Source organism: Choloepus didactylus, chromosome 7 (assembly GCF_015220235.1).
Source record: "Choloepus didactylus isolate mChoDid1 chromosome 7, mChoDid1.pri, whole genome shotgun sequence".
Classification (NCBI taxonomy): domain Eukaryota; kingdom Metazoa; phylum Chordata; class Mammalia; order Pilosa; family Megalonychidae; genus Choloepus; species Choloepus didactylus.
This window is the reverse complement of record NC_051313.1, coordinates 139,708,568-139,723,703: the sequence shown is the minus strand read 5'-3', so window position 1 is coordinate 139,723,703 and position 15,136 is coordinate 139,708,568. Positions and strand designations below refer to the sequence as shown.

General features: G+C 38.6%; 2 protein-coding genes across 4 annotated transcripts in view; one reads left to right on the top strand and one right to left on the bottom strand.

Annotated features, from left to right (window-relative positions):
* Positions 1 to 1,150: 1,150 nt before the first annotated feature.
* NOL7 (nucleolar protein 7) lies at positions 1,151 to 8,382 on the top strand. The gene is made up of 9 exons (XM_037843581.1): positions 1,151 to 1,726; positions 1,806 to 1,866; positions 2,548 to 2,606; positions 3,917 to 3,948; positions 4,193 to 4,280; positions 4,606 to 4,727; positions 4,806 to 4,883; positions 5,165 to 5,274; positions 8,209 to 8,382. Exons 1-8 carry the CDS (start codon positions 1,341 to 1,343, stop codon positions 5,254 to 5,256), a joined length of 918 nt encoding a protein of 305 aa, XP_037699509.1. The 5' UTR covers positions 1,151 to 1,340; the 3' UTR covers positions 5,257 to 5,274; positions 8,209 to 8,382.
* Positions 3,962 to 15,136, bottom strand: part of RANBP9 (RAN binding protein 9) — a 105,761-nt gene continuing 94,586 nt past the window's right edge. The window contains exons 13-14 of one of the 3 annotated variants that reach the window (XM_037843573.1): positions 10,553 to 10,664; positions 3,962 to 7,073 (exon numbers count right to left, since the gene is read on the bottom strand). In XM_037843573.1, coding sequence (XP_037699501.1) covers positions 6,943 to 7,073; positions 10,553 to 10,664 — 243 coding nt within the window. In that variant the 3' untranslated portion in view covers positions 3,962 to 6,942. Of the gene's footprint in view, positions 7,074 to 10,552; positions 14,564 to 15,136 lie in introns of all 3 variants that reach the window. The other 2 variants (XR_005217934.1, XM_037843574.1) reach the window with 2 other exon arrangements.

Genomic DNA, 15,136 nt, shown 5'->3' with positions numbered 1-15,136 from the left:
TTTCTGTAATACTTAATGCAGTTTTTATACATAAAATGCTACCATGTACTTTTAATAGTTTGTCACTGGGCTTCTCAAAATTAACTTTATACATTTGCCTCGTGTTAGCAATGATGGAAGTCAACACTCTGTCTCAGGAAGTCTGATTTTATTTTTGATTTGTAGTTTGTATCTGACCCAGAAATTTCAGAACTGATCTTTGCAATTTCTCTTTGGTACTAGCAGCTTTTTGTTGTGTTTTGTCATTTTGTTCATATTTTGGTTTTATGTTTCTGAATTAGGAACTGCTTCTAAATCAGAAGATGAAACAAGAATTTAAAATACAAAATATGTGGAAATAGAATTATTCAATTCAATTTAACATGTATTGAACATCTATAGGATAGACCTTTACAAATAAAATCAGTAAGATGTGAACCTTACACTCAAGGAGTTCACACAGAATGGTTGCAACAACTGTCACATTAACAATTGTTATACAGTGTGCAAACCACGGTAATAGCAAGGTTCAGAGGAGAGCATCATTAGAGATAGAGGCAGAATAGGGATAAGGTAGGTGTTAAGGTGTTTGAAAGATTCTAAGAGGAGGTCAGCCTGATGAGAGGTTTTGAAGCATGAATAGGAGTTCCACACGAGGGCGTACATGTCAGTAGAGGGAAGAGCATGTACAGATGCATGAGAAGTACGAAACAGCGTGGTTTGTTCAGAGAAGTGGGAGAAGATAAATACGGTAAGGTTGCCAGGAGCCATGTATACCAAGAGACTCCATTCAGTACGCGACGTTGAAGTCATTCATTCTTGCAACAGGTACTTATTTAGTCAGCATTCGGAGTGGGCCCAGCCACTGTTCAAAGTCGCGGGGCTACAGCAGGGAATCAGGCGAGGTCCCTACCCTCCCATTACACTGTAAAGGGGAGTCAGACAATAAACGGTTTTAGGAAGTGATGTCAGTGACGGCGCAGGGGGCCTGGCTGAGAGGCCCCTTTAGGTGGGTGGTCAGCGAGGCCCTAGGTCGCCGACTCCCGAGCCCGCGTTTGGAATCAGGGTTCATTTAAGCCCGGGTCTCGTCGGTGACAGCCTCCTTCCGCTAAGGGCTTTTCCTCCCTTTGAAACTCTGTTTCTGGAAGGCGGCCGCACAGCGACCCGAGCGCAACGTGACTGGGTTTCCGAGACCCAGCGAAGGAGGACAGCACGATGGGTCTTCCCCGCCTTCGGCCGAAACCCACCAGGCTGCGCCGAGCCGGTACGCACCTGCACGCATCCGCCGTAGCCCGGGCCTCCCACCTCTGTCTGCCTTAGGCCACGCCCTTCCCGCTCTGCGCAGGCGTTCACACCCTTCCATGCGGCCTCCGAGCCTGCAGGGGGCGATGACTCTGCGTTGTGCCGTCTTTCATATCGCGCCCCCCGTGCGCGCTGCTTCCGGGTCAGAGGTCAGAGGGTCCGGCGCTGCGTGGGCAATGGTGCAGCTTCGGCAGCTAGCGTCCCGCGCCCGGGCGCCGGCGTCCGGGTCGGCGATGGTGGATGAGGGCCTGCCGGCCTCGGAGGAGGAGGTGGAGCACGGGCTGTTGCTGGGGCAGCCCAGCAGCGGCGCAGCCGCCGAGCCCCTGGAGGAGGACGAAGAAGGGGAAGATGAGTCCGACGATGAGGCCCCGGAGGAGCTGACTTTCGCCAGCGCCCAGGCGGAAGCGAGGGAAGAGGAGCGGCGAGTGCGGGAGACCGTGCGCAGGTTCGGAGCCGGCCCGGGAGAAACCCCTCTCCACCCCCGCACGTCCCGCCCAGCGCTGATTTGTCACCTTTTCTCCCAGGGATAAAACGCTCTTGAAGGAGAAGAGGAAGCGACGGGAGGAGCTGTTCATCGAACAAAAGGTAAGTTAGAGGGTAGGGAGGCGTCCGTCTCAAGAAAACCCGGCCGGGACTAGAATTCCCGTGCTTGGTACCATTTGGGCTGGTAGGAGATTGGGGTGGGGAAAAGGTCACTAATGTTTCTTCCGACAGCGGTGGAAAGAACGATGCTCACGTACCCCTTGCCGTCCCCACCGTTTGAAAATGGGAGTGGGGAGAATTGTGAATTCGAAATTATTGGGTTAGAGTCCCAACTCTGATAACTCAGCTGGCCGTGACACCGTAGTTATGAAACTGGGTTACTGTGAGAATTAAATGGGTGTCTTTGTAAACTAAGAGTTGGTACACAGGGTGTGATTGCTTTGTTGTCTGTCACCGAAATGATGTCGCTGAGCATTGAAACTAGATGGACAGGGCATAACTGTTTTCACCTTGTAACTGTAGAATAAACTGAGGGTTGACAATTGGTGGGCACCCTTTCCAATTTTCACCACGTTTTCCAGAGAATGTGGAATAGATTCTGATCTTTCAAGGAATTTTTTGGGCCCAGTCTTCCAACAGCTTAGACATGCTGGGGACAGTGTTCAGCTTAATTCATTTATTTGCCTAGATGTCCTTAAAAATCATAAACTTGGGAAGGAATTCCTGACATATTGTCACGTACATCACTTTTTATTGACTTTTAAAAAATGTCTTTATTCCAAGAAAAGAAAACTTCTTCCAGATACTATTCTAGAGAAGTTAACTACAGCTTCCCAGACTAAGTAAGTAATCTTACTGCAATGCTTGCTTACATACACTACCCATCTTTGAAATAGCCAGTAGTGGAATTACATGCTGGCACAAACATTTTGAATCACATAATTGGGGAATTATAATCCCAAATTTAGGGCACATAGTGGATATCTGAATTTGGTGGGAAACATGGAAGGAAATGTTCTTTTTTTTTCCATTTCTTTTTGTTCATTCCCGGATTTAACTCTTTTCTGAGTTCCTGATCCCAAAGTATTTCACTAAATTTTGTTGAGCACCTGTCATTGTGCTAGGGGGTAGGGGCACATGGTAGTGAATAAAACTGTTTTGAAATTTATCGTTTGGTGGGGGCAGTAGACACGTATCCATAAGCTCCTTTAACTCGTCTGGAACTTACCTTATGCGCCATGAACCTGCCCTTCCTCGTTGTTCCCCTTTTTATTTAGTAGCTTTGCCATCCACTGAGTGTTTCAAGACAAAAACTAGTCATCCTCTCCCTCATCCATCCCATGGAGTCAGTCAAAACCTACTAAATTTAGACTTCTAGTTATTTGATATTTTTTGCTACTATTCTCGTTTCCCCTTTATCTGTTACCTAGGTTACTGGCTTTCAAATTTTCAGTAAAAGGACTTTTTAAAAGAACTTTTCCAGAGTTTTTCAGATCCTGAATACATTACACATAGAAATAAATTTATCTGGTGCCGTATTCTCTTTCATCTTCAAAACCAAGCTCAAGTGTCACCTCTTCTCTCTCAACATCCCTCTATCCCCAGTTATTACCTCTTGGCGTACCTTTTCCACCATTCATATGCTTCTGTGTAGCTGTCTCATGTTGTATTTTATCAGTTTACATTTGTCTGTCCATTGGGCCAGACTTCTTGAGGCTGTTCCTTGTCCCTTATGTCTAAACTGTTTACTTAATCCTTTGTGATTTCTCAAAATACAATGAGGCAGGCCTACCACCTTTTGCTTCTAGTAACAAATAGCATGTTATATAACCCATTCTTAAGACTTTTACTTTAATTCCATCAGTCACAGTGATTAATTTCTTTTGGAAGCCTGCTAAAATGTTTTCAGATTCTTAAATTCGGAGAAGACACTATTTTGGTGATTGGGAGTTGCTGGCAGGGAGAGAGTGGTGGTTTGGGGAGTGACTTGCTTTTCCAAAACTGATTCAAGATCCTGTGTAAAATAGGTTGGTGGTTATGAAAGGGGTGGGGAGAGTGTTTTATTTGCAAAACCAAATGAAACTGTATAATTTATGGAATAATCTTTGCTTGCTATCTGCCATTCCAGTCATTTTTTGTTGTTCCTTCTTAGCATAAAGAAATCACTGGGAAAGTTGAAAGAAGGTATGAGCCATTCTTATTTGAATAATCTCTCATTTATTTCTTTAAATAAACATCAAAAGCATTTGCAGATATGTTCAGTGAAATCTCATTGGCCTAGCCAAGTTAGCTTGAAGCCTGTTATCTGTATTTCTGAGAAATAAAAATTGCATAGAAACTTTATGTACCAGATATCTAAAGTGAACTCCAGCAAATGTTCCTGATTTATTTTTATATAAATGCTAATTAGAAAATCTAAATTTTTTAGGTAATTTGCAAAAGAAAAGCGAAGAGAGTGAAAAAGGCAGCGACTCTAAGAAAACTAAAGAGAAAGTACAAAAAGTACAGTCTGTCAGGTATTAATTTTTTTTCATATAGAATGTAATGACACCTTTTGGTAGCTAAAGTATCAGTTTATGTGGGAAATATTAATTAGTAATTTCAGATTAGAGCTTTGGGAAAAATCAGTTTTGATATTTATATAAAAATCAAATATTTGCTCTACCAAAATGTGAATATTCGTCCATTTCCTATAAAAGTTAACTCTGTCACTTATTTTTATCTTATCTGTGCATATACAATATTAGTGCTTAGATTTTTATGAAACTGTTTATGAAAGCAACAAAAACTTTACTTGGAAAGTAAGCATCAGCCTCATTCACTTTCACCTTTTGTCATCAGCCAGAATCACAGCTACTTGGCTGTCAGACTAAAAGACCAAGATCTAAGAGATTCAAGGCAACAAGCAGCCATGACCTTCATACAAAATTCTTTATATGGTCCAGGAACCAACCGAACTACAGGTGATTTCCTTAAGTGCTATTTTTCTCACTTTTTCTGCAAATGAGACAAAAAAACTGACAAATGGTTCTCTTTTCTAGTAAATAAATTCCTTTCTCTTGACAATAAGAGGTTGCCCATGAAAAAGGCTGCAGTTCAGTTTTTGAATAATGCTTGGGGTAAGATCCAGATTTTATTCTCTTGGTTTTGATAGTTTTATGTATTGCATAATTATTTTTAAAGAGCTAGCACATGCTCAGCTAATTATGAAGTATCGTAACTCTTTCCTCTAATGACTTCTATGTTAATTTATGTTGCTTCTGAATAAAAACATAGCAGTTTTAGTTTTAATATTTATGTTCATGTAATCGAGAGGATCTTTAAAAAACATTTTGATTTACATGTTTCTTGGGAATTTTGTATCTCTAATATTCTTACTGCCTAAAACTTTCTGTACTAGGAACCCAGAGAAAACAAAATGCCAAGAGGTTTAAAAGACGGTGGATGTTCAGAAAGATGAAAACAACTTCTGGAAGAGTAAATCGAAGTTAAATGAAGAGTCGCTACTTTGTATGTAAAGAATTTCATGTTATTTAACTTAGAGGATTTTTCTTAAAAATCTAATAAAATATTTGGTAGATCATTTTAAGGGGTCATTATAAAAATCATAAATCTATTTGTCTGGGGAAGTACACATTTCTTCATCCTTTGAGGGTCCTGAAAGGAAAGGCAACTTAAAAGGAATTCTGTTTTCCCTTCTTCTTGCAAGTGTGTATCCATTCAACTGAATGCAGGCAATACCCAAACCAGCAAGAGTAAGTGGGTGCCTGGCAAGGATGGCAGGGAGAGAGAAAAAAGAGAAGAGAACATCAGAAAGAGTCTTTTCAGCTGCTATAGTGTAATTTTTGAGAATTTGTTCACAGACTATGGCTTTGTCATGTTAATGGGTAGCGTCACGAAATAATAAGTAATTGTAAAGGAGTGCAAAACCTAAGCATAGATAAATATCTGTTCCTCTTAGGATTTAAGCTTTGGTGTACAAAACAGTCAACTAACAAACACCTGCCTTGCGAAAGGGAAGGTTAGTTACCTCCAAGAGTTAAATTTATTTTTACCCAGTTTGGAGGTTTGCTTGATTGGCAAATTACATGTGCCATATTATGATAATGAAAACACAAGGAAATTAATTTCCTGTTGTCTATGTTGCCCACTATATCAAGTTTGATTCTAGTCCTGGGAGGCTAGTAGACTGAGGGCAGTCTTAGGTTGTAGAACTCAGACTGATAGTAGAAAAACATTCATTTAATGGTTCAGAATTTATGCTAATCATAAAAAATGTGTAAGTACCTAATATATAAAGTCGATTGACACTCTAGTATATGTAGAAGTAAATTTTTAATGGCTGGTTAATTATATCACTACATTTTTATTGCAATATAGTACTCATTTAAGCACTTAAAAATGGAAGGTGTACAAAGATTAAATTAAGACACGGTAAACTGACTAAATATTTGGTTTTTATATAAATAAAGGTCATAACCACACTGTTGACATGTAATACTGTTATAATACAACAGTTAAACTTGTGAGTCTACAACAGAAGTCATCTGTAGTTAAACAGGAAACAAAGTTGAAAAGACCATGTTAAAACAAAACTACTGGGACTAACAGGTCGGGATTGTAAGTAGCAACAGACATGTTCACTCAGCTCCTGAGTATTTCAAGTTTTACAGTACACATTAAAAATGATTTCTTCCATCAACACTATAAATTCAAACTGTTGGATGTTTATGCATTTTTCAAGTTACACTGATTGAATGCTTGTAAGGGAGCGGGGGTCGGAATGTCTCCCAATTTGAAGTTTACATCACCCACATGCTAACACAAACACAACTTGTTCCATTTCCTTACCCCCTCTCCCCGCCCACAAAGAAGGCAGGACTTTTTGGTTTCTTAAACTAATTGTTTTAAATGATTTGTGATGATCAATTTGAATGTCTGAAATTCAGTAATATTTAACTCTTAGACAACTAAGAGGTTAGAGATGGAAAATAACTTCTCCTAACACTAAGTTAGAAAATCATTTGCATCATGCTGTAAACTAGGAAGCAATGTAAAGCGACAAAAACCTGTCCCCAGTACATAATTAAAAAAATCTAAATTTCAAATCAGCAGAGCTGGTCTACATCCATGTTGACTATATGCCACAATATAGGTCTGAGCTCTCTGAATGCATAGCTAATGTAGGTAGTCTTCCACTGTCGCAAATGCACAGGATCCGATTCCTGATCGAGCCATCAGTCCTAGACATTGTGTGGCTTGTCCCATTGCTAGGGCAAGTGGAGGCTGCTTTGGCAGATTGTGAGTTTCTGAGGGAAAAAAGGTTAAAAAATGGAAATAACAATTAGCAAGACATTTTTAAGAACATTTTCCAATCAGGAAGAAGTGTTGCTTATCAAAATTACCAACACCTATACCACTCTTAACTACTCAACTACCAAAGGTAGTTTCTAATCAAATAATTACTGCCTCAGACAACTACTTAAGTAGTATGGGTACTGAGTATTCAACTATAAAGAAAATTCTTGCAGAATTAGACAGCTTAAGTTTCAGGTACTCAACTGTTTCACTTCCATGTTAACCGTGATAGGAAAGATGTAACTTCTTCTCTAATATTTGGAGTGGGAAGGAGGAGCATTTCTCCTTCGCAAGCTCTTCTGCTTGACCAAGGTCAGCTGATATTTACTGAAAGCCTGATGCCTTTTTCTCTGTTAAAAGTTTCACTGATGGATTCTTCCACTTTAGTGGACGGTACCCAACTGAGGCTGCCTCATCATCTCCAGGTCATATTGGTGAATGCTAATTGGGTTGCTAGGGAGCAAGTGGTTGGTGATGGTGAGAAATGACAGAGCAAAACCACTCTGATTTTGAAGAAGTTAATCTGCAATTTGTAGTTCTAACTTTTAAGAAATTACCAATAAACTAAAGTTTATGGGTCTTATGTATCAGAAATTTCTTAATGTAATAATTACCAAAATTTGTTCTTTGCCAGAGATGATAAAATGGACTAATCTAACCTCCCAAAAGCTGGTCATTTCTTCTTTGGAGACAATGTCCACATTAAGTTGACATAGGTCCTAATTAATAAAATTGCTAATTAAGTCCTTCATAGACTTAATGAAGGCAAAATGGTGCTATGTAGTTGGTATAGCTCCATATGGTTTAATTCCACTCTGGGTTCAGAGGTTTCAGTATGGTTGTGGAAGGAGAAAATTCCAGAAGGAATAGGGCAGAAATATAAAGAAGGATGTTCAAGACTTAAAGGTACAAGAGCAAACAGAACAGGATTAAGAACCTAAGAATGAAAACATACAAGAAAAGGTACAAAGATTGGTGAGCAAGTGTGGCTTGAAAAGTGGCGGTTCTTTGGAACAATATGTTTAGCTAAATTTTGATGGTAATTAGTGTTTTTTTTTTCTCTTTTTTTTTTTTTTTTTTTTGCAGACTCTAAACAGAACTTTATAAGTTGAAACTAATTAAGCCTTAATTGGAATGAAAGATAATTTTTTTACTGTAAAACCTATGATAATAGGGAATAAACAATAAAAAGAAACATTATCTCAAAATGTCTGAGATCCACAAGGAATAACTATGCTCAAAGGTAGGCATCTAAAGCTACTTTATTACAATTTTATTTTGGCCAAAGTGGGCTTCGTGTTATAACCACTGTTAAAACTTCTGGTATATTCAACTTGCAGGAGTTATACACAATACAATAATTTTAAGGACTTCTTAAACATGAACCTAGGTAATACAGCACAGTATGTAAGAACACAACCTGGATAATGGTCCTAAGCAATTTAATATTAATATTTAGAAATTTAATTCCTTTGAAGTTAAGCCAAGAAATAAAAAACTGTCCTCAGAAAACAGGACAAAAGTCTGAGATTACCTAAATACAATGTAGTAATTTCACAGAAGTTACACTAACCCATAATCTGCCATACAATCCCATCGTTACCAAATTTTCATTTTTACCAATAGAGCTAAATGAATTTGTACAACCAAAGAAAAACATGTTAACTGAAGAAAATTCATATTCCTATATACAAATACGAAAACTATGACACGAAAGACCCTACTCCTATTCCAAAACCTCAGTACTATTCCTTAACAAATAAAGAATTGTATAAAGGTAAAGAAACAGACTAAGGCTCACATATGAATACCTGTAATCCACTCTTTGTAGCACGGTCCTAATCTTCCTAAAAGCCCCACATTTAAAGGGCCACTCTAATCTGGAGTAGAATCCCATTTTACCCAAAGGATTAGATTCTAAAGTCACCTGAAAAATCACTCGTGTAACTTATCTTTGAAACCCACCCCCCTGGAATTGCCCAGAAATTATAATATACAATGCAATGTAAACATTCAACCCTGTCGAGTTACAATGCACAAAATGTGCAGTTACAGAATTCATATAAAAAGTCTATTCAGGATATAAATAGTATAATCACACCCTGTAGTGAGGTGCTAAGAGGAACAGAAATCAACCAAGGGAACAAGTAAATCCAAGGGAAAGTTCTCACTTCATGCCCTCCCTGAGTGAGGTAATTGCTACTCCCTTCCTCACCCACTCTTAACAGTTTATTTGGTGAGCAAATATAGTTGAATTTGCTTAAATTAAATGCAGTTATAATTGGATGCCACACGTAGGTGCTGACAAGGTATGCACAAGCCACCTAGTACCTCTGTTTTAAGCGTGGTAGGCGGGAGCTGTGATTTGGGTGGCTCAGGCTACCTCTGCCCACTGGAACTACCTCAAGCAAAACATGGGGAAAATGGTGTAGTAAGGGGTCACCGGCTAGATAAAATGACCCAGTGGGTCAAATGCAAACTTTTCAAGTATTCAAGCTCTTCTACTCCTTTGTTTCCATTTTCACTATGCTTGTTCAAGACCCGTTTCCTGGCCTCTTCATTTTCTTCAAGTTTAGCCTCACTCTAATCTATTCTACTTACTTTGGACCAATAATGAGAAAACATTTTCATTAATATCCCCAAATTCCTTCTACAGCAGCCAAATTAGAACACTAGTTCCAGTCAATCCACTAAAGAAGATGTATTCAACTACATAAAATGTTTTTGTGCCACCATAAATCATACCTTTGTTTCTCAGCTGGACTCTCAATGTCACAAGTTAATAACTTTATTTGTCCTCTGTTAACTATTTCAATTCCTTCATTGGCTCCAATCCAAATTTTTGCCACTTTGTGCAGTGCACACAACTCTCAGCCCCTGATGATTTCTCACTTAGAAAAACAAAAGGCCATTAGGCCTGAATGCCCAATTACCCACCTTGCCGTTCACACCCACCTCCTCCTCTCCAGCATGTGAGGAAGACAGGGTCTAGACAGAGTTTAGAAGAATGCCACCCCTGAACTCCCAGCCTAGAAATGAGTGGCAGAAGACACCTTGCACTAAAGAGGGCTACAAGGGGAAATGGTGTCCTTGATAGAGTAATGTTTTGACCTTTAACATATGGACCACCAGAAGATCTCATTCTAAATGAGAAACACATTCACAGCTACCAGCAATGCTTACATATGTGCACACACAAGACTTATTTTCCAATCATCTTAAGATGCATCCCTATCTACTGTTTTTATTCCATTTGAATCCTGTTAACCTAGAATTGAGATAAAGAAGGAAGGCTTCCACATTCTAAGGTATTTTAAAAATGTAGAAAACATTTCTCTTAGGATTTTACCAAAATATAAAGGCCAGCACAATACCCCCTCCAAAATATTCAGAGACCTTAGTTGAAATTGTACCTTTTGGTTTTACTTACCTAATATTGCACTGTTGAGAGCTGAGCACACAGGTTCTCTCTGAATTGGGTCAAGCTGATTTCCAACTGGGCTGTTCCAAGGATCTGAATAAGCTAATAAACTGAATGCATCCTGTTCAAAATATATCAATTTGGTTTTCAATTGAAATAGTTCAGCCACTATGCCCACAATGGTTCCAAATTGAGCGACAGATAAACTAGGACCTTTAGACCCATTCCTTTACTTCCCCCCATGCCTTTGAGGCTGTACATTTTTAAATTAGATTATGCAGTAAAGACCAACTTGTTTTCATTTTTCTTGTAAATATGTGCACACACACACGCACCCATTCCTACATCAAAGAGAAAAAAAGAGTTGTTAAAAACCTAATTCCTTTGTAATACTGGTTAAGGTAAAGGAAAAGACAAAAGATATTTTATCTGACATTAAAGTGATAGGGCCTGCCTACATTTCTTTTTTTAAATACACGTGAAAATATCAGTTTAAGTAACAAATTAAGCAGATCTGTGGTCAATCCACTGGACATCTCAATGGATGCCATCTTCTCAAACTCAGTAAATCAAAAAACAAACTAAACTGGCTCCCCTTCAAGGCCTCTATTCTTAATATATTCAATAGTTCCAATCATCAAGTCATCCACTCCTCTTAAAACCTCAGAATAGCTAGCATATAGTCTTCCTTTCAAATGACTACTCCAGCTTGTCTCTTTCCTTCTTTCTATGGGAAGCAGCATAGTATAGTGATTGTAGACATTGGCTTCAAGTCCAAGCTCCACTGCTGAGTAGCTGTGTGGTTTCTGGCAAGTAACCACTCCTCTAGGTGTCAGTTTCATCACTGGTATAATGGGGATTACAAGAGATTCTATTTCACCGCATCTTGTGAGGATTAAATGAACTAAATGAAATTAGCACAGTGCCAGTTCATTCAAATCTTTCAATCCAGAGTATTAGAGTATTGTATTATTACAGCAGCCTCAAAATTTATCTCCCAGTTTCTCCCTGGCTCATTTTGTAAAAGGCATATATAGAAAACAGTTTTAAAAAATACATATACATACATATATATAAATCAATCATACAGATACAGGACACTTTCCAGACTCAGAAGGCTACGGAAAATGTAAACCTGTGAACTCAGGAACAAAAGCCTTTCTAAATGCTGAAGGCTGAAATGTGGAACACTGAAATTCCCAAAGAATACTGTCCCCTGGGCACAGCTGCTCAAGTCATGGGATTCCACTCCTGCTGTTGGGTATTCCTCTACTCATCTCACCAGTGTTCAGAAAGAAGAGGAAGAGGGAAAGAGGCTTCCCGATTACCTCTCGCCTTTCTCATCCAAACTGGCCCCTGCACTGTGGATATGGACAAGAATTCCCCATAAAGAAATGCCGTGAAGTCGTCGTGAGGCTACCAGACAGGGAATATGTATGCCTCTAGGGCAAACACGTGGCTCCTGCATGGTCTATAGTGCTGAATATTTCATTTGTATTAGACTTCTCTCCCCAATTATAATGAAAGTTCTTTGAGGATAAATAGTTTTGAATCCCCTATAGCTAGGTGCTGCATACAGGTAGCCTGCTGATGGTCAGACCCGCGTCTTTGGGTGTTAACTATGTCTTCATGCATCCAGCATAAACGAGCATCCAGTAGAACCAACTAGTTGGTTCTATACCCTGGCTCTCCCCAGTCCAAACTTATTGACGGAAAGAATATTATGCTATAACCTGGAACACTGACTTTAATCAAACACATCATTTCTAAGTGTTGAGCTTTGCTCAAGACTTAATTTACCCCACAACCATCTAATGAGGTATCATCCCAATAGTGCAGATAAATTTAAAAATATATTACTAAAAAATTTGTCCAGGGAATAGCTAGTTAAGTAAAACAAGTACAAAAAACTATGCTCATAGGTCCACATTCTGACATGCTACCCCAAAGGGGAAATGTCCCAAATCTAAAATCAAGACCATTATTTACAGCCTCTAGTAAAAACCTAGTTACTGAAAGAACATCTGGAATACAGAATCATAGAAAAAAAAAATGGTCATTTATCCGGCACTAACACCATGTGAGGCAGTGTCTTGAGCACTAACAGGGATCATCTCATTTAATCCTTACACTGACCCTATGAGGTTGCTACTATTATTAAACCCATTTTATACAGAAGCAACCCAAGGCAGTGAGAGGGTAAGATCACAGAACTACAACTGTACTGTTTTGTAAGATGCAGTCTCTTTTTAAATTATCAATCTATATATTAAGAGAGAAAAAAATCTCTATTTTCAAAACAACTCAACCCATGTCTCCTGGGCACAGGTGCTAGACACTGAGGAGCAGATCCTAGTCCCAGCTTCAGGGAACTCACATAATCTGGTAGGGCAGGCAGAGGTATAAACAAATAATATACTGTCTATTACTAGTAACATAATAGGCAGGTTCAAGGTATGTGCAAGCTGAAGCCGAGAGAAAAAAGGAAAGCATCACTGGAACCTTGGATAAGGGCTTAGATCGTAAAATGCCCATGCTTGAAATCTTTCCAATATGGCAGTGGGGTTTTAAATAAAGGAATGATATGGATTAAAGATGACTGTAGAAGGACCACACTGGCAACATTATGATACATGAAACATCAGTTGGAAGTAGTGTGAAGCAGAAAGCAAGAAAACAAATAAAACCATGGAGGGGGAGGGCAGGGAGTAAGGTTGACACTATCAAGCTCCTAGTCATGAACCTTTAGACCTATATCTTTCTTTATAAAGAAGAATGAAAGAAATCAGTAAAGCAACATTTATAGTAGCCAAAGAAATAGAAAAAAGGAATTTTAGGATATTATGTTAAACTCACTGAGGTAGGATTAAGGTAGTGACACTGGTACATTTCTTCATTACCACTAGTAAATCGGGAGGTTTGTGGAAAGCGGTATAGCAGTATTAAGTAAGAGCCACAGTAACATTCATATCCTTTGACCCAACATTTTATTACTAGGACTTTATCCCAATGGAATGATTTTAAGGAAGAAACATAAAAGCACATGTATAAAGGTGATCACTGAACCATTTAATAAAGGAAAGAAATAATCCAATAGAAAAAGCAGAAATAAATTGATACAGCAACATATATGAATCTATATGCAGCCATTTAAAAATAATTGTGTATAATGCATAGAAACTGGGAGAAAATAAATTTTATGACAATAAATAAGAAAAGAATACAAAATAGTGTAACTACAATTTACTAACTAGGTAAAATATATGCACATGGAAGTTATGGCACAAAACTGAAAATACCTGTGAAGTATCATGGCATTGTGGGTTACTTTTTATTTTAAAGAAAAAAAACATTACCTCAGTGGGAATAATTTCTGAGGGAAATGTGACACCATTTAGGTAGGATCCTCAAACTCTACTCATACTTGACTTAAAATCTGGAGCAGTTTCTAAATAAAGTGAATCTAAATGGTTCTACTTCTGCTTCAGTCACTAGATTTAAAGCTCCTTGCAGGCTGGGGCTCCTCATTCATGTCTGATCCCACAGTGCCTACAGCCTTGCCACACTGCAGAAGTTTAATAAATACCTGCTGAACAAGCCAATTCAGGGAATTCTCATGGGAGCCACTGGCAGACCTAGGCAGGTGGGGAACAAAAAAGACAAAAGGAAAAGAGGAGAAGGAAGACAGAAAAATAGAAGAAAAAAGGTAAAGAGAAACAATGGGCCACCAAATGCTACGGGAGGGCCCTGCCCATTTTCAGCCCGGTGGTCTAGTCTTAAAATTTGTCTGCAATAATGCCTGCCACTCCACAGCAGGTGAAGCAAAATGCATGCATCCTTATGATAAAGCAATTCAGGTAAATCTTACCTTCAACCTTAATCAAAGCACTCTCTCTATATATGTATATATAACTCAGAAGTTTAGGCAAATTCAAAAATGTTAAAGATTAAAAAGAAAAAACTTACAATCACCTGGGACCTGAAGTGAAGAAAAGAGAAGCACTTTCTAAATTTCCTCAACTACAATAAAAGAAAAAAGAAAAAAAAAATTTTTTTTTTCCTCCTTGTGTTGCCCTTAAATCCTGGCTTCTCTTTTCCTTCCAGACTTGTTCTTTGCTACTCCTTTGTATCAATTACCTATCTTATCCCCAGCAAATCAAGGTAAGTTTGGAAAATGAAAGGGAAGCAGTTCAAAACAACTCTAGGACACCTGCCTTCTTCACTTTCACTCTCTCACAACTATGCAGGGGGGTGTCCAGGTCCATGACACATGATATCCCAAGAGAGTGAGCGCAGAGGCAGATAAAGGGCTCCAATCTGGCATCAAGCCAGAAATTAAACAGCTTGGCAAAAATGTAAAGCAATGCCACTCTTCTCAATTTTTGTTTTGTTTTGGGAGGGTATTTTTCAGAAAAATGTTATTTACTTAAAGGATTTGTTATTGTTATTTTAAATGAATTTTTATTTTGGTTTTAATTTTACTATGGTAACTATCCATAGATATAACCCCATATAAACAAAAGCTCTTTGAGATAACTTTAATAATTTTGAATGGGTCCAGACATCAAAAAGGTTGAGATCATTGTCCTAAAA

What these genes read in the sequence shown, in the direction of transcription:
- NOL7 (XM_037843581.1), top strand. Translation starts at nt 1,341, where the DNA reads ATGCGGCCTCCGAGCCTGCAGGGGGCGATGACTCTGCGTTGTGCCGTC. An exon ending in AGCTGTTCATCGAACAAAAG is followed by an intron (nt 1,867 to 2,547) that starts GTAAGTTAGAGG and finishes CTTTATTCCAAG; the next exon opens with AAAAGAAAACTTCTTCCAGA. An exon ending in ACTACAGCTTCCCAGACTAA is followed by an intron (nt 2,607 to 3,916) that starts GTAAGTAATCTT and finishes GTTCCTTCTTAG; the next exon opens with CATAAAGAAATCACTGGGAA.